This window comes from Hemitrygon akajei, chromosome 4, assembly GCF_048418815.1.
Source record: "Hemitrygon akajei chromosome 4, sHemAka1.3, whole genome shotgun sequence".
Taxonomy (NCBI): Eukaryota; Metazoa; Chordata; class Chondrichthyes; order Myliobatiformes; family Dasyatidae; genus Hemitrygon; species Hemitrygon akajei.
In genome coordinates this window covers 21642748-21656955 of record NC_133127.1, presented here as the reverse complement: position 1 = coordinate 21656955, position 14208 = coordinate 21642748, and the positions used below count along the sequence as shown (strand labels likewise).

The following is a 14208-nucleotide window of genomic DNA, read 5'->3' as shown; positions in this document are numbered from 1 at the left end:
CACCTCGCTTCTTTTTATGGCTCAAATAAAACTCGCTTCCAATGAGATGTTCTTTTCAAATGGCCCCTTCCCCTCCCTGATTGGCTAGTTCAAATTATGACTCACTCCTGACAAGACTTGTTCTTTTCAAAGGGCTCCCGCCCTACGACAACGCCGCTCTCTCACTCACTTAATCAAAGAAAGGATTTTCTTTGCAGTGGTATCATTGGGTCTCTTGCATACTGTTGAAATGGTAGATTGAGCCTCTATTAAAGCCTTTCCAAAAGATGACTGACAATGAGCAGCGGCCTATATTATGCACACAATTCTTCTTGATTTAGTTCTCGAATACGTAGCCTCCCACACCTTATTGGATTGTTTACCATTGAGCCATTGTGAACAAGGTGTAGAAATCAGTGGTTGTGAAATATAATTTAAAGTTTGTTTTATTTTCTATATGAAGATTCACCTGCTAGAACGCCAGCTTTGATCCGGTCTGATGAACATGCTAAATGCCTCAGCAATGATAAGCATTCGCATGAGGAATACAGTCTTGGAGCTTTGTCAATATTGCAGTATCCCTATGGTAAGTGCTATAATTAATCAAATTTATTGAATGTTTTTCTGAACTCTGCACTACATAACTTCATTCTTTGTTATACTACTGCATCAATTGTTTTTGTTTCCCAGCTCGCATTGTTCTCGTTTTAGATCTCAGTTTCACAGAAGGGTGTGGAACTCTGCAGTGCATCCCCAATCTACAATCCTGGGTTGACTGGGTTTTATCTTCGAGCTTCCTTACCTTTGGAAGGGGCACCTGCTTTATTGACCAGAATAAATCTTGTGCCATGACCCTAAAGAGAACATGGAACCTCACAGCACAGGCCCTTCTGCCCACAATATTGTGCTGACCTTTTAACCTACTCCGAGATCAATCTAACCCTTCCCTCCTACATAGCCCTCCCTTTTTCTTTCATCCATGTGCTTATCTAAGAGTTTCTTAAATGTCCACTAATGTATCTGCCTCTACCACCACCACTGGCTGTGTGTTCCACTGTGTTTTAAAAAAAAATCACTACCTTTGACACCCCCTTATACCTTAAAGGTATGTCCTCTCGTACTAGTTGTTGTGCGCACATTTATTTCCTTTGTGCACTGGTTGAAAAACATGTGTGCACGCGCACACGCACAGCTTAGAGGGAACATAGAGTCCAGAGTATTTCACGACCACAGAGGTGTTTTACATATGGCATGTGATGACTTTTGCCTTCTCTTGTTCTGCCATCTCTCGGCGCTGTGTCTCTGTACTCCACTCTACAAGTGCAATCATCAAGGTTGTTACTACCAGCAGTTTCACAGCAGGAGATTAAATCTGACCATGACTGTAAAGAGAAACCTGAGAATGAATCAAGAAATACGTTCATTCACAATACCAGCAGGGGGCGCTGAGAAGCCAGGAATCGTGTTGCTAGAATTGATTTGTATTTGAATTCCTCCTTTTATTACGAGTTACATCTGTAGATTTTTTTTGGCGTCGTTACCTTAGCTGAAGCAAACACTCCTGTGCTTCTGTTGCCAGACAATGGATTTTATTTGCCTTACTATGGGAAGGAGCGAAGCAAGCGTCACACCCAGATTTCCATCAGATTCTTCGACCCCTCGAGGGCAAAGAAGGCAGCCCCAAGGAAAGACCCCGTCCTGCTGCTGGAGTGGTGGGGGGAAATAGCAGGCACCATCCTCTTCTGCGTCCTCGCAACCACCTACGTCGTTCGTAAGCTTGTCCTGCACCCATCTTCAACTGCAGTATGTACTATGTATCAACTTGTTCGTAACGCTTTTCAAAAATGCTATTTGTGCATCTAGCTCCTCATTCCTGAGTCTATTCCAATAAATCTCCTGTACCATAACCCCTATTGTTCTTCTTGTGGCCAGGTTTCCAGAAGTGGGCACAATGTTCTTTCAGGAAGTAATGTTTTATAGACCTTCTATATAAACTTCTATTGCTACACAAGTCCTTAATCCTAACCCATACCAAGCGCTTTAACTTAATTGTTAAGCTGTCCTGCCATTTTAAGGAATTGTGTCCAAATACTGTTGAATTTTTCTCTTCTTGCATCACTTTGTAAAATTGAACTATTGTGAGTGTGTTTTCTTTCCATTCTTCCAGCCAGGATATGTGCTTGAGACATTGAGTTCAAAAATCAAGAGTTATGTTGTAGCTTTAAAAGTTCTTGTTGGGCTGCATCTGAAATACCGCCCGCAGTTCTGGTCCCCCCGTTATAGGAAGGAAGTTCGGGCTCTGGAGAGGGTGCAGGAGAGGTTTACCAGGACGTTGCCTGGTTTAGAGAGCACGAGCTATGACGAGAGCTTGGACGAACTTGGGTTGTTTTCTCTGGAGTGGCTGAGGGAAGATCTGACAGAGGGTTAATAAGATTATGTGAGGCATAGACAGTAGACAAACAATTTCCACTGCTCGACCCCTCCCCCTCCCTGAGAATGCATTTAAGGTGGGAGAAGATAATTTTGAGGGACACAGGGGTCGGGGGGGGGAGTGTTTTTTTTTACATGGAGTAGTGGGTGCCTGGAGTACACTGCCTGGGGTAGTGGTAGAGGCAAATATATTGGGAACTTCTAAGAGGTGTTTAGATAGGCACGTGAATGTGAGCAAAATGGAGAGGTGTGGGTATTGTGTAGGAAGGAGAGATTGCTTTAGTTAGCCATTTGATTACTAATTTAATTAGCTTGGCATGATATTGTGCTCCTGAGCTGTATTCTTACTGCTTTTTTTTTAAATTATGCTTCGAAACCCAGCTGCTATCTGGTCATCTATTCCGTCAGACTGCCTCCTCGACATGTACTCTGGCTTGTGTTGGGAGGGGTGAAGGTTGACTAATTCCTGTGTTTGCTTCCTGCAGCAACGGAGGGAGTCCGAGCTGCCGTGTCACACTGACAGTGGGAGTGACGCAGCTGCAGAAGCAGCGAAGGTTGAGCTGGCAAACTCCTCTGGGGTGTTTGAATATGTGTCCAGGTAAAATCTGTTGTGTATGTTCCTCGTGTTCTAGCTATTCCTACTTAATGCTCATCTCATTGGGAAGTTGGTGGAAGTGCCCTATTTCTGAAAGAATACTCTATTTGAAGTAAAGCATTGTCAATGGATTGAGTCAGTGTTTTCATTGCTTTAGCGTCTTAGCTTTTCTCATGATGTTGAGCGCTTTGCTGCTTTGTGATTGTGCCTTGCCGGTCGACAATTTACCAGCAAGCCAAGGTGTTTCTTCAGGTTATCAACCTGTTCACCGAGGGTAACTCTTTGACTTCCTCCCAGTTGGTTCTATAATTGCATGCAGGTTGTGTTGTATTTCCAAATGATACGCTTGTTATCCAGGGTTGGTAAGTCAAAAGATTCATTTCTGCCTTTGCAACTCTGATTCCATACTGTAACTTGGAGGTACAATCTAAAGATGAGGATAAACTATTTGACTGAAGAGAATTCTCTTCCAGTGATATTGGATTATGGTTTATTGTTGAAAAGCTCATTTTGCATGCTGTTTATATAGAATCAAATCATTATGCTGTGTGTTGAGCTAGGATAATGTAAGACAATATATATGCAGAATAAAGTGTTACAGCTACTAAAAAGGTGCAGTGCAGCTAAATGCTGAAGTGCAAGGTCATAACTAAGTGGATAGAATTCTTGGGACTGGAAGCATTGAAGGAAATGGAGGGGCTTCTGATCAGCCTTGATGCTGAATTGTCGACCGGATTTGAAGGTGAATGCCCTATTCCTGTCTATTTTTGTTTGATGCTTCTGTGGATCGTGAATATCCGTCAGAAGTGTATCTGCTGTTGCGCCTCGGTCCATGGCTATATCGTTGACTCTTCCCTCCCTCTGTAGATGGAAAAGCATTTGCATGGAGTCTGGGGTTTAACCTTGAAAACCAACTTTGCCTTTATTACAAGCTGACATCAACAGCGGAGTCGCGCATCCCGGAACAAATGCTCCCCATCCAAACATTTCAGTATTTTTGTGTTATTTCATATCACTTCCACTATCTCTACCCTGCATGCACTGTGTGTATATATAAAGTAAAGTAAGCCTTTTGTAATGTTAATCTCCGGTGTCTGTGTGCTATGTGGGCCTTCAAGCTTGAGTGTATGCTGCATATACAGTGTGTAGTTCTATCTTTACCTTGTAATGCACAGTGGCAGGTTTCTGTCCTGGTTATTTTTTGTTAGGCTGGTAACCTGGCATAAGCTTATCATCGTTCGCTTTAGCCTGCTCTTTGTGGTTTGGGCTGGTTTGGACTTTTACCATACTCCCTCTGCCTGGACTAACCCTGCAGTGTTCTTCCTTATCTCTCTGCTACACGATCATCCCCTGCTCTCCACCTCTGCATGACAGAGCCGTTATTTCACTATTCCCTAACACACCTCTGAAATGGGAACAATTGGGGGGGGGGGGGTGGTGACAGTAAATTGGAACTGGTTGATAATTGTCACATGTGGCAAGATACAGTGAAAAGCTTGTCTTGCGTATTGTTATACAGGTCAAATCATTACATGGTGCAATGATCTGGAATAAAGATCATAAATAACAATTAAGTGTTATTTAGTGTGGGATTAAAGCGTAAAAGCAGCAAAAAAATGTACGGTGCAGGTAAATGATAAAAAATGACTTTGCCTCCCTCAGTTGCCTGTGGTGAATTCCATAGATTCATCATTCTCTCACTAAAGACATTCCTCCTCATCTCCGTTCCAAACAGATGTCCTTAAACATTCTGTGGCTGTGCCCTCTGGTCCTAGACCTCTCTACATCCACTCTATAGACCTTTCGGTATTTGATGGGCTACAGTTTAGATTCCTAGAACACTTAAAGCACAGAAACAAGTCCTTCAGCACATTTACTCCGTATTAAACTATTAATCTGCATAGTCCCATCGACCTGCACCTGGACCATAGCCCTCCATACCCCTCCCATCCATGTACCTATCCAAATTTCCCTTGAATGTTGAAATTGAACCTGTATCTACCACTTCTGCTGGCAGCTCGTTTCACCTTTCACACTGGATCCAAGACTTTTAGTCTCACCAAACTTCAGTGGAAAGCGCTAGCTTGCATTTTCCCTACCCAGACCCTTCAGAATTTTGTCTATCGGTATCAAGTCTCCCCTCATTCTTCTATGCTCTAGGGAAAAATAATCCTAATCTGTTCAGCCTTTCCCTAATAACTCAAATCCTCAAGTCCTGGTAACATCCTTGTAACTTTTTTTTACACTCTTTAAATTTTATTGACATCTTTCCTGTAGGTAGGTGATCAGAACTGCACATAATACTCCAAATTAGGCCTCACCAATGTCTTGTATAACTTCAGTATAATATCCCAACTCCTGTACTCAGAACCTTGATTTTTGAAGACTAATGTGCCAAAAGATTTCTTTACAACCCTATCTACCTGGACACCACTTTCAAGGGATTATGGATCTGTATAATGATGAAATACAAGATCATACCGAGGTAGATCGTGAGGCAGAGTCTATTTTATTGTTTCAGTTTCAGTTTCAGCGACAGGTTACTATCGATGCAATGCTCCTCAGACAGGATGAAGAGGTCAATACTCCCCAATGCCATTAGGCTTTACAATTCTACCGCCAGGACTTAAGAACTTTTTAAAAGCTATTATTAATGCTTTTTGAGATAGTGATTTAGATGCATATCATATTTTTTTACTGAGTTAAGTATTGTATGTACGTAATTAGTTTTGCTACAACAAGTGTATGGGACATTGGGAAAAAGTTGAATTTCCCCATGGGGATGAATAAAGTATCTATCTATCTATCTATCTAAATGCCAGACTTTCAAGCAACATCTGTGTCCTTATGTGAATTACATCACAGCATGGACGTAAGTGAATAGCATTCTTTTAGATTTGGGTTTTCAGACACTAAAATGACATCTATGTCTTTTGGTCCTTTTGGGATTAGTAATTAAAACTGTTGTGAAACACTTCACATAAGGGCACAGATGTTGCTGGAAAGCCTGGATTGATTGACCTGCCTGATTGACCTCTTGTATGGGAACAGAGTCATGCATATAGCCATGGACTTGGGAAGAACAGCAGATTCACTCTCAGAGGCCACTTTATTAGGTACTCCCTGTACACCTGCTCATTAATGCAAATATCTAATCAGCCAATCACATGGCAGCAAACTCGGTGCTCAAAAGCATGCAGACACGGTCAAGGGCTTCCATTGTTTTTCAGACCAAACATCAGAATGGGGAAGAGGTGTGTTCTGAGTCACTTTGGCCATTGAATGTTTGTTGGTGACAGATGGGGTGGTTTGAGAAACTGCTCATCGCCTGGGATTTTCACGCACATCAATCTCTAGAGTTTACAGAGAATGGTGAGAGAAACAAAAAATGCACAACGTAACGAACCTTGAAGTGGATAGGCTACTGCAGCAGAAGACCCCAAACATACACTCGGTGGCCATTTTGTTAGGTACAGGTGGTAATTAATATATTAGCCACTGAGCATACTTCCACTGGATAATCATGATCCATAGAAGTATTTTGGAAATAGCACAACATTCTAGATGTTTTAAAAATCTTCTGAAATCCTCTGTGCTGGTATTTTTAGTTACCAGGCCATGTGGTTGACATTTTGTTTATTAAATTGGGGTTTTAATGATTAATGGTGCATGTCATTTTAAATGGAATTGACAATGAGATGGATCATGGCTTATTTAAATGACGCAGAAGGTTTATGGATGTGAATAGTATATTCTTAGACTTGGAGTCAGGGTGGGTTTCCAGGCACTATAATTATATTTCTGTTTTTGGTCCTCTTAGGATTAGTAATTGTAACACTGTAGGGGATATCAGTAATGCAGTTTTTTCTGTTTCAGATGTCTTACTGACTTTGAACTGGTTCAGTGCCTTGGTCGCGGTGGGTTTGGAGTAGTGTTTGAGGCAAAAAACAAAGTTGACGACTGTAACTACGCCATAAAGAGGATTCGACTCCCAAATCGGTGAGCAGCTGCAGATGTTTTTCTATATAGCAAGTGCAGGTAATTGGGACAAATCAGAGCACCAGATTGGCACCATCTAGATGGGCTGAAGGGCCTATAGTTCTCTGACTCTATGTAAGAAGGTCAGAATCAGTGAGGTCCATTGTGAGAGAAGTCTGCTGCTCTCTTCACTTGCCAGCATGTTGATCCAATGCAATGCCTAATTGGCAAGCCGTTCTTGTGTTATTCAGCTGTCAAGCAAGGCATAGCAGCCTTGCTAAGGTTGCCCAAATCTTCATAAATTAGTCAAAAAAATTTTATGACTCTGCATTCTCTTTTTTTTTTGTAAATAGTAGACTTAAGATTGATGGGCCAAATGGCCTGACTGCTCCTATGTCTTATGTTCTTATGAAAGTTACAGAGAAAAGACGGAGGTATAGAGTTGAGAGGGTTAATAAATCAGCCATGATACAAAAGGAGAGCAGACTTGATGGGCTGAATGGTATAATTCTGCTCTTGTGTCTTATGGTTGTAAGTTAGGTATCTTTCTCTGGAACTTTGATTGTGTGAAATAGGAGCAGGAAACCTGGCCCTTTGCTGAGCAAAGTTTTGAATTGAGTTGGCCTTGATTGTCAACCTGTGACCTGGTCCTAGACCCGTGTCACGAGGAGCATCCTTCCTCCATCCAGATCGTCGAGCCTTGTCATAATTCTGTAGGTTTTGATAGGGTGTCCTCTTTCTTAACTCTGGAGAATAGTTCTGTCCACATGCCCTACGTTCATATTGTAAAGCTCCTCTTTGCTGCACTCCTTTCTGAGCCTCAGAAATAGCCCTGTCCACGTCTTTGTGCGGAGTGTTTGGCGACAGGCTACCCACATCTGACTGTTGTTATGCCGCAGTGATCAAGCACGGGAGAAGGTCATGCGGGAGGTAAAGGCGCTGGCTAAGCTGGAGCATCCAGGCATTGTCCGCTATTTCAACGCCTGGCTGGAAGCACCACCTGAGGGCTGGCAGGAGGAGATGGATCGGCAGCTGCTGAAAGACGAAAGGTAAAGGAATAATGACAAAACATTTTAACGAGTGTTACACAATGTGAACTGTATTGCTAAATTTTGAAAAGCCATCAGCTCCGTTCCAAATCAATTGCAGTTTACACCATAGACATAGGAGCATAATTAGGCCATTTGGCCCATTGAATCTGCTCTGGCATTCTTTCATGGCTGATTTATTAACCCTTTCTATCCCATTCTCCTGCCTCTTCTCCGTAACCATTGCCACCCTTGCTAATCAGAACCTATCAAACTCTGTTTTAAATATACGCAATGACTTTGCCTCTTCAGTTGTCTGTGGTGAATTCCATAGATTCATCATTCTCTCACTAAAGGCATTCCTCCTCATCTCCGTTCCAAACAGATGTCCTTAAAAATTCTGCGGGTGTGCCCTCTGGTCCTAGACCTCTCTACATCCACTCTATAGACCTTTCAGTATTTGAGCTTCAGTTTAGATTCCTAGAACACTTAAAGCACAGAAACAAGTTCTTCAGCATATTTACTCCGTATTAAACTATTAATCTGCCTAGTCCCATCGACCTGCACCTGGACCATAGCCCTCCAAACCCCTCCCATCCATGTACCTATCCAAATTTCCCTTGAATGTTGAAATTGAACCTGTATCTACCACTTCTGCTGGCAGCTCGTTTCACCTTTCACACTGGATCCAAGACTTTTAGTCTCACCAAACTTCAGTGGAAAGCGCTAGCTTGCATTTTCCCTACCCAGACCCTTCAGAATTTTGTCTATCGATATCAAATCTCCCCTCATTCTTCTATGCTCTAGGGAAAAATAATTCTAATCTGTTCAGCCTTTCCCTAATAACTCAAATCCTCAAGTCCTGGTAACATCCTTGTAACTTTTTTTTCTACACTCTTTAAATCTTATTGACATCTTTCCTGTAGATGGGTGATCAGAACTACACATAATACTCCAAATTAGGCCTCACCAATGTCTTGTATAACTTCAGTATAATATCCCAACTCCTGTACTCAGAACATTGATTTTTGAAGACTAATGTGCCAAAAGATTTCTTTACAACCCTATCTACCTGGACACCACTTTCAAGGGATTATGGATTTGTATTCTCCAATCTTTGTTCTGAAATACTCCTCAATGCCCTACTGCTCACTGTGTAAATCCTACCCTAGTTTGTCCTCGTGTGTCTTCATTAAAGTACCTATTTGTTTAATTGGGCATTAGTCCATTTGTACACCTGCTTCTTAGCGCACTCCCTATTTTGATTTAGTAATACTCGTGCACAGGTTCCTTAAGGTTGTCATAATTGTGAGTTAGTGTGGATAAGCGCACACTACCTATTAAGTGCTCCCAGTGGCGTGCATCTCACATAGCCTCTGACAACCAAGTCGATCTCCTGGCCTTCACAAGTGGCTTAACTACTAAGCCTGGCGGAACTCTTTCTACTGGCTGGAGAAAGGGCAAAGGCAGGTTAATGACACCCTAAAACCAGTCGCTTCAGACAGATGGGTCTTGTCAGCTCACCTAGGTGAAATCTCTGATCTTAAACTTCTGCTGCTGTGTGGCTATATGGGTAGTCCCTGAGTTACGAACGTCCGACATACGGACAACTCGTACTTACGAACCGAGGAAGAAGAACGCTGTCCACCGTTGACACTGTGTTGAGTGTTTAACTTTGTATTTGTCCTAACTTTTTCTTAATAAGATTCACCCCTCCCCCCCCCCCATTCCGGTCGGCTGGTGGCGCAGTGAGATCAGCGCCGGGTTCGAGAACGGAGGTTTCCGAGTTCAATCCAGTATCAAACGGGTCCCTTGCCGGGTCGATGTCGATCCAGTGACTCCCGTACCATCCGTGTCAGGATTGATGTCGAGCTTGCAACTCAACCTCGTTAAATAAAAACACTGCCACCTCCAGTTTAAATTCCCACGCGGAATATTGTGGAGGATCAAATACCCAAACCCAGCACAGCCCCCACTTGTCCCATTTAGCCTGTCTCAGTGCGGTGGTCCTTAGGACCCAGCGGACCTCGGGAGCCGGCGCAGCTCGGGACCCACCGCCCGTAGTGTTTCTGTTCCATTGACGGGAAGCAATCACGATTGAAAATAAAGTGGAAATAATAAGTGTTTGGAAAGAGGTGAAATGCCATCGGTCATTGGAAAATCGTTAGGCTACAGTCAGTCAGCGATCAGAACAATTTTAAAGGATAACGGATAAGGTGAGAATAATGGAGCATGTGAAAGGCCCTGCCCCGATGAAAGCTACAATTATTACTAAGCAACGCAGTGGTTTAATTATTGGAATATCAATGTTTCTTAAGTGTTTTACATATATATAGAAAGGTAAAATATATACTATATACTAAAACAAACGTTTGACTGACAGTAAATAATACCGGGTGTACTTGTTCCGACTTACGTACAAATCTGACTTAAAGACGGACTCAGGAACGGAACTCGTATGTAACCTGGGGACTGCCTGTACCCACTTGCGGGGAAGGCTCTTGGAGTTAAACCCAGAGGGAAAATCTGGAGCTGGAGCCTCTAAGGTAATCCTACGTCGAGTTGAACGCTGACTGGCAACTCCTGCGACGCTGCTGGTGCCAAACGGTTTTGGTCTCTGCCTTTCCTTTTGATTTATCAGCTGCATGGAGAGGGGGATGCCTTTTGCCAAGTGCCCTGGCTTGCGTACAGGCTAGGACACAATATCTGTGGTTGACCCCGATCAACGGAGGGCCTCATTTGTGTACAAAGTGAGCTGTCTCACTGTTTTGTTTAGTTGTTGTACTGTATTGTGTACTGTTACCGTTTTACCTTGTTCAAACTCAATCCACTGCATAATCATCTGATGTGTATGACAGTATGCAAGACAAGATTTTCAATGTATCACACTACCAATTCCATTAGTGGTCTACCCTTCAATCTATTACAAACATTTTGACAATTTCCACCTCCTTCAGAGTTGACATCTCTTGGTTTGTTTTGTCTACATACTCTATTTTTAAGTGCAGGTAAACACGAGAGTCTGTAGCTGTTAGAAATCCAGAGCGCCGTGTGTGTGTTTGAATGTGTGCACACACACGGTCGGAAAAACTCAGCAGATCAGGCAGCATCTATAGAGGGAAATGAACAGTCGATGTTTGAGGGGAGTAATCTTTGCAGTTTGAGACTCTTCATCAGGACTGGAAAGGAAGGGGGAGGAAGCCCTAGGACGGTGGGCTGAGGAAGGAGTACAAGGTGGTAGGTGAGACTCAGTCCTGACAAAGGATCTCAGCCCAAAATGTCTACAGTGCTTCTTATTAGATGCTGCCTGGCCTGCTGTGTTCCACCAGCATTTTGTGTGTGTTGGTAAACGAGACTAGGGGAGATTAGGGGAGGGAGATGAAATGAGAAGCTGGTTGGTGATGGCTGGTAAAAGGTTGAAGGAAGAATCTGATAGGAGAAGAAAATGGACTGTCAGAGAAAGCAAAGGAGAAGGGGAAGCAGAGGGAGGTGATGGGCAGGTGAGAAGAGGTGGAGTAAGGGGGGGGGGGGAAGCCAGAATGGGGAATAGGTAAAGAGAGAAGGGGCAGGAGTGAGAAACTACTGGAAGTTGATGTGCATAATGTGTCAGTTTGGAGGCTATCCATACAGAATGAGGTTTTGCCCCTCTAACCTGAGAGTGGCTTCATGGTGGCAGTAGAGGAGGCCATGGACTGGGATGTTGGTTTTATATTTTCACATACATTTGTTTTCCGCCTATATTCTCATTAACCCCAAATATTTCCTGTGTTTGTGTGTATGTATGGGAGGCAACTTTGCATAAAGTAGTGGCGTGGTTTCTGTTGAGTTTCATTCTATCTCTGTTCTGTCTTTCCCAGCTCTGAGTGGCCAGGGAGTTCTCCAGATGTGCCCTCCATGAACCAACTGAAGCCTCCAGCTGTGGTGCATTTCAGTTCCTGCCCTGTGATCGGTGCGAGCGGGCCTTCTTCATCTGAGTTTTGCGTGAGTCTAGACTTCTCCGCGGACGCCACCCAGGCTTCAGAGAACCAGCGTGACCAGAGTGGCCTCCTGTCCGAGTGTGAAACCAAGGAAATTTCCAACACGGCACATTCCTTTGAATTATTCCCTACGGCTTGCGGCGAAGCCGAGGGCGAGGACAAGACCACATCCTTCGACGTAGTGTTTGAAGATTCCAGCTGTTTCAGGGTCTCTGAGTCAGGCTGTGAGCCATCGTGTCGGAGTAGAAACAGCAGTGGGAAGCAAACCACCACCTCTCGGGTGGAGATGAACAGTGGATCTGAGAATCTGCACCCTGACTGTGAGGTATCGTGCTCTCCACCAAGACCCACCTCCCTCAATCTGGGTGTGTCCCAAGGACTGGAAGAGAAGGTGAAACAACAGAGCTCTCCCAAGGTTTACTTGTACATTCAGATGCAGCTCTGTCGGAAAGAGACGCTAAAGGACTGGATGAACGGTCGATGTCGCATGGAGGACCGGGACCGAACCGAGTGCCTCAGGATATTTTTACAGATGGCTGATGCTGTCTGCTTTTTGCACAGCAAAGGACTAATGCACAGGGATCTTAAGGTATAACAAAACGTGTGCAGGACAAGTGACCTGTCACCTTGAAGCGACTTCGCTTAACTGTGAAGTAATGGTTTCAGGTGCAGAATTTGACGGAATGTATGATAAATTAGGATATGTACATTCATATTGTGGATTTTTGACCTCTGTGTTACACCACTGATGTTTGGGGCAGTAATGAAGTTCTTCCATCTCTGGTGGTGTTCACGGCTTCCTTCATTATGTCAGTAGCTTCTTGTTTTTTATCACTTGTCAGTCATGCAAGTCCTGGGTAGAGTCACAGGAATACCATCGCACTCAGATGTAGAAGGATTCTTCATTGCTGTTTCCATAACAATATTGTTTTAGGGTTATTTGCCCTGGGCCGAACCCCCTAATCTGGAGGACTGTTGGCCCACTGTCCGGCCTGTACACTTTGACCTGTTTGGCATGGCTGACTCTACCAGGAGTCAAAGCATAAAGCCCTGATTCCAGCCAAAATAGCTGTCTGGGTCATTGAGGCACGCCAAACCCTATGACAAGGCCGTGGTCCTCTTAGAGGTTGATCCCAGTGACTAGAAGGTAATTGAAGCTTAAGCAGAGATGAGAGAATTTAATGGTTTAGCTTCTGTTACTTGTACATCGAAATGAAATATGGCAAGTTTTGCCTCTCCAGTGTGGGATGCAGTTAACTGCTCTTTTAGCTACATAATGCTGATGTTTACAAAGTATTATCTCTTGCCCCATTTAGTTCACAAATCTAGCAGGAACCCAATATTTTTACCCATTTTTTTCTGTGAAGTTTTGCTGCTTGGTCTCTGCCCTATCTTGAGGTGGTTAAGAGTCCATGTCCACTTGGGCAGCTGGTTTATATTTTTGCCTTGAAAAATACACCACAATTGCACATGCAGTGGTTCCCAAAAAGACCATAAGAATATAGGAGCAGAATTAGACCATTTGGCCCATGGAGTCTGCTCTGCCATTTCATCATGGCTGATCCATTTCCCCCTCAGCCCCAATCTTCTGCTTTCTCCCTGTGAACCTTCATGCTCTGACCCCAACCTCCACCTGGCCCTCAAATTCACCTGGTCCATTTCCGACACCTCCCTTCCCTTTCTCAATCTCACTGTCTCTGTCTCCAGAGACAGCTTATCCACCCATGTCTATTATAAACTAATGGACTCTCACAGCTACCTTGACTTTACCTTGTCCCACCCTGCTACTTGTAGAAACGCCACTTCCTTCTCTCAATTCCTCCGTCTCCTGCTCTCAGGATGAAGCTTTTCATTCCTCTTTCAAAAAAAGGGCTTCCCTTTCTCCATCATCAAATGCAACTATTCCATTTCACACATGTATGTTCTTCGCCCATCCTCCCGCCATGCTACCAGTGATAGGATTTCTCTTGTCCTCACCTACCACCCCACCAGCCTCCGTGTCCAGCACATAATTCTCCAGAACTTCTGCCACCTCCAACTGGATCCCACTACCAAACACATCTTTCTCCCTGCACTTTCTGCTTTCCGTAGGGATCGCTCCCTATGCGACTCCCTTGTCCATTTGTCCCTTCCCACTGATCTCTGTCCTGGCACTTGTTCCTCTTGCAAGGATAAGTGCTTCACCTGCCCCTACATCACCTCCCTCACTACCATTCAGGGC

At 43.9% G+C, this 14208-nt stretch overlaps 1 protein-coding gene across 1 annotated transcript in view; it reads left to right on the top strand.

Moving 5' to 3' along the window:
• Nucleotides 1-14208, top strand: part of eif2ak3 (eukaryotic translation initiation factor 2-alpha kinase 3) — a 98249-nt gene that overhangs the window by 67204 nt on the left and 16837 nt on the right. The window contains exons 8-13 of the mRNA XM_073042150.1: nucleotides 443-565; nucleotides 1559-1782; nucleotides 2895-3007; nucleotides 6881-7003; nucleotides 7882-8031; nucleotides 11868-12576. Of these exons, the coding sequence (XP_072898251.1) occupies nucleotides 443-565; nucleotides 1559-1782; nucleotides 2895-3007; nucleotides 6881-7003; nucleotides 7882-8031; nucleotides 11868-12576 (1442 nt within the window). The remainder of the gene's footprint in view (nucleotides 1-442; nucleotides 566-1558; nucleotides 1783-2894; nucleotides 3008-6880; nucleotides 7004-7881; nucleotides 8032-11867; nucleotides 12577-14208) is intronic.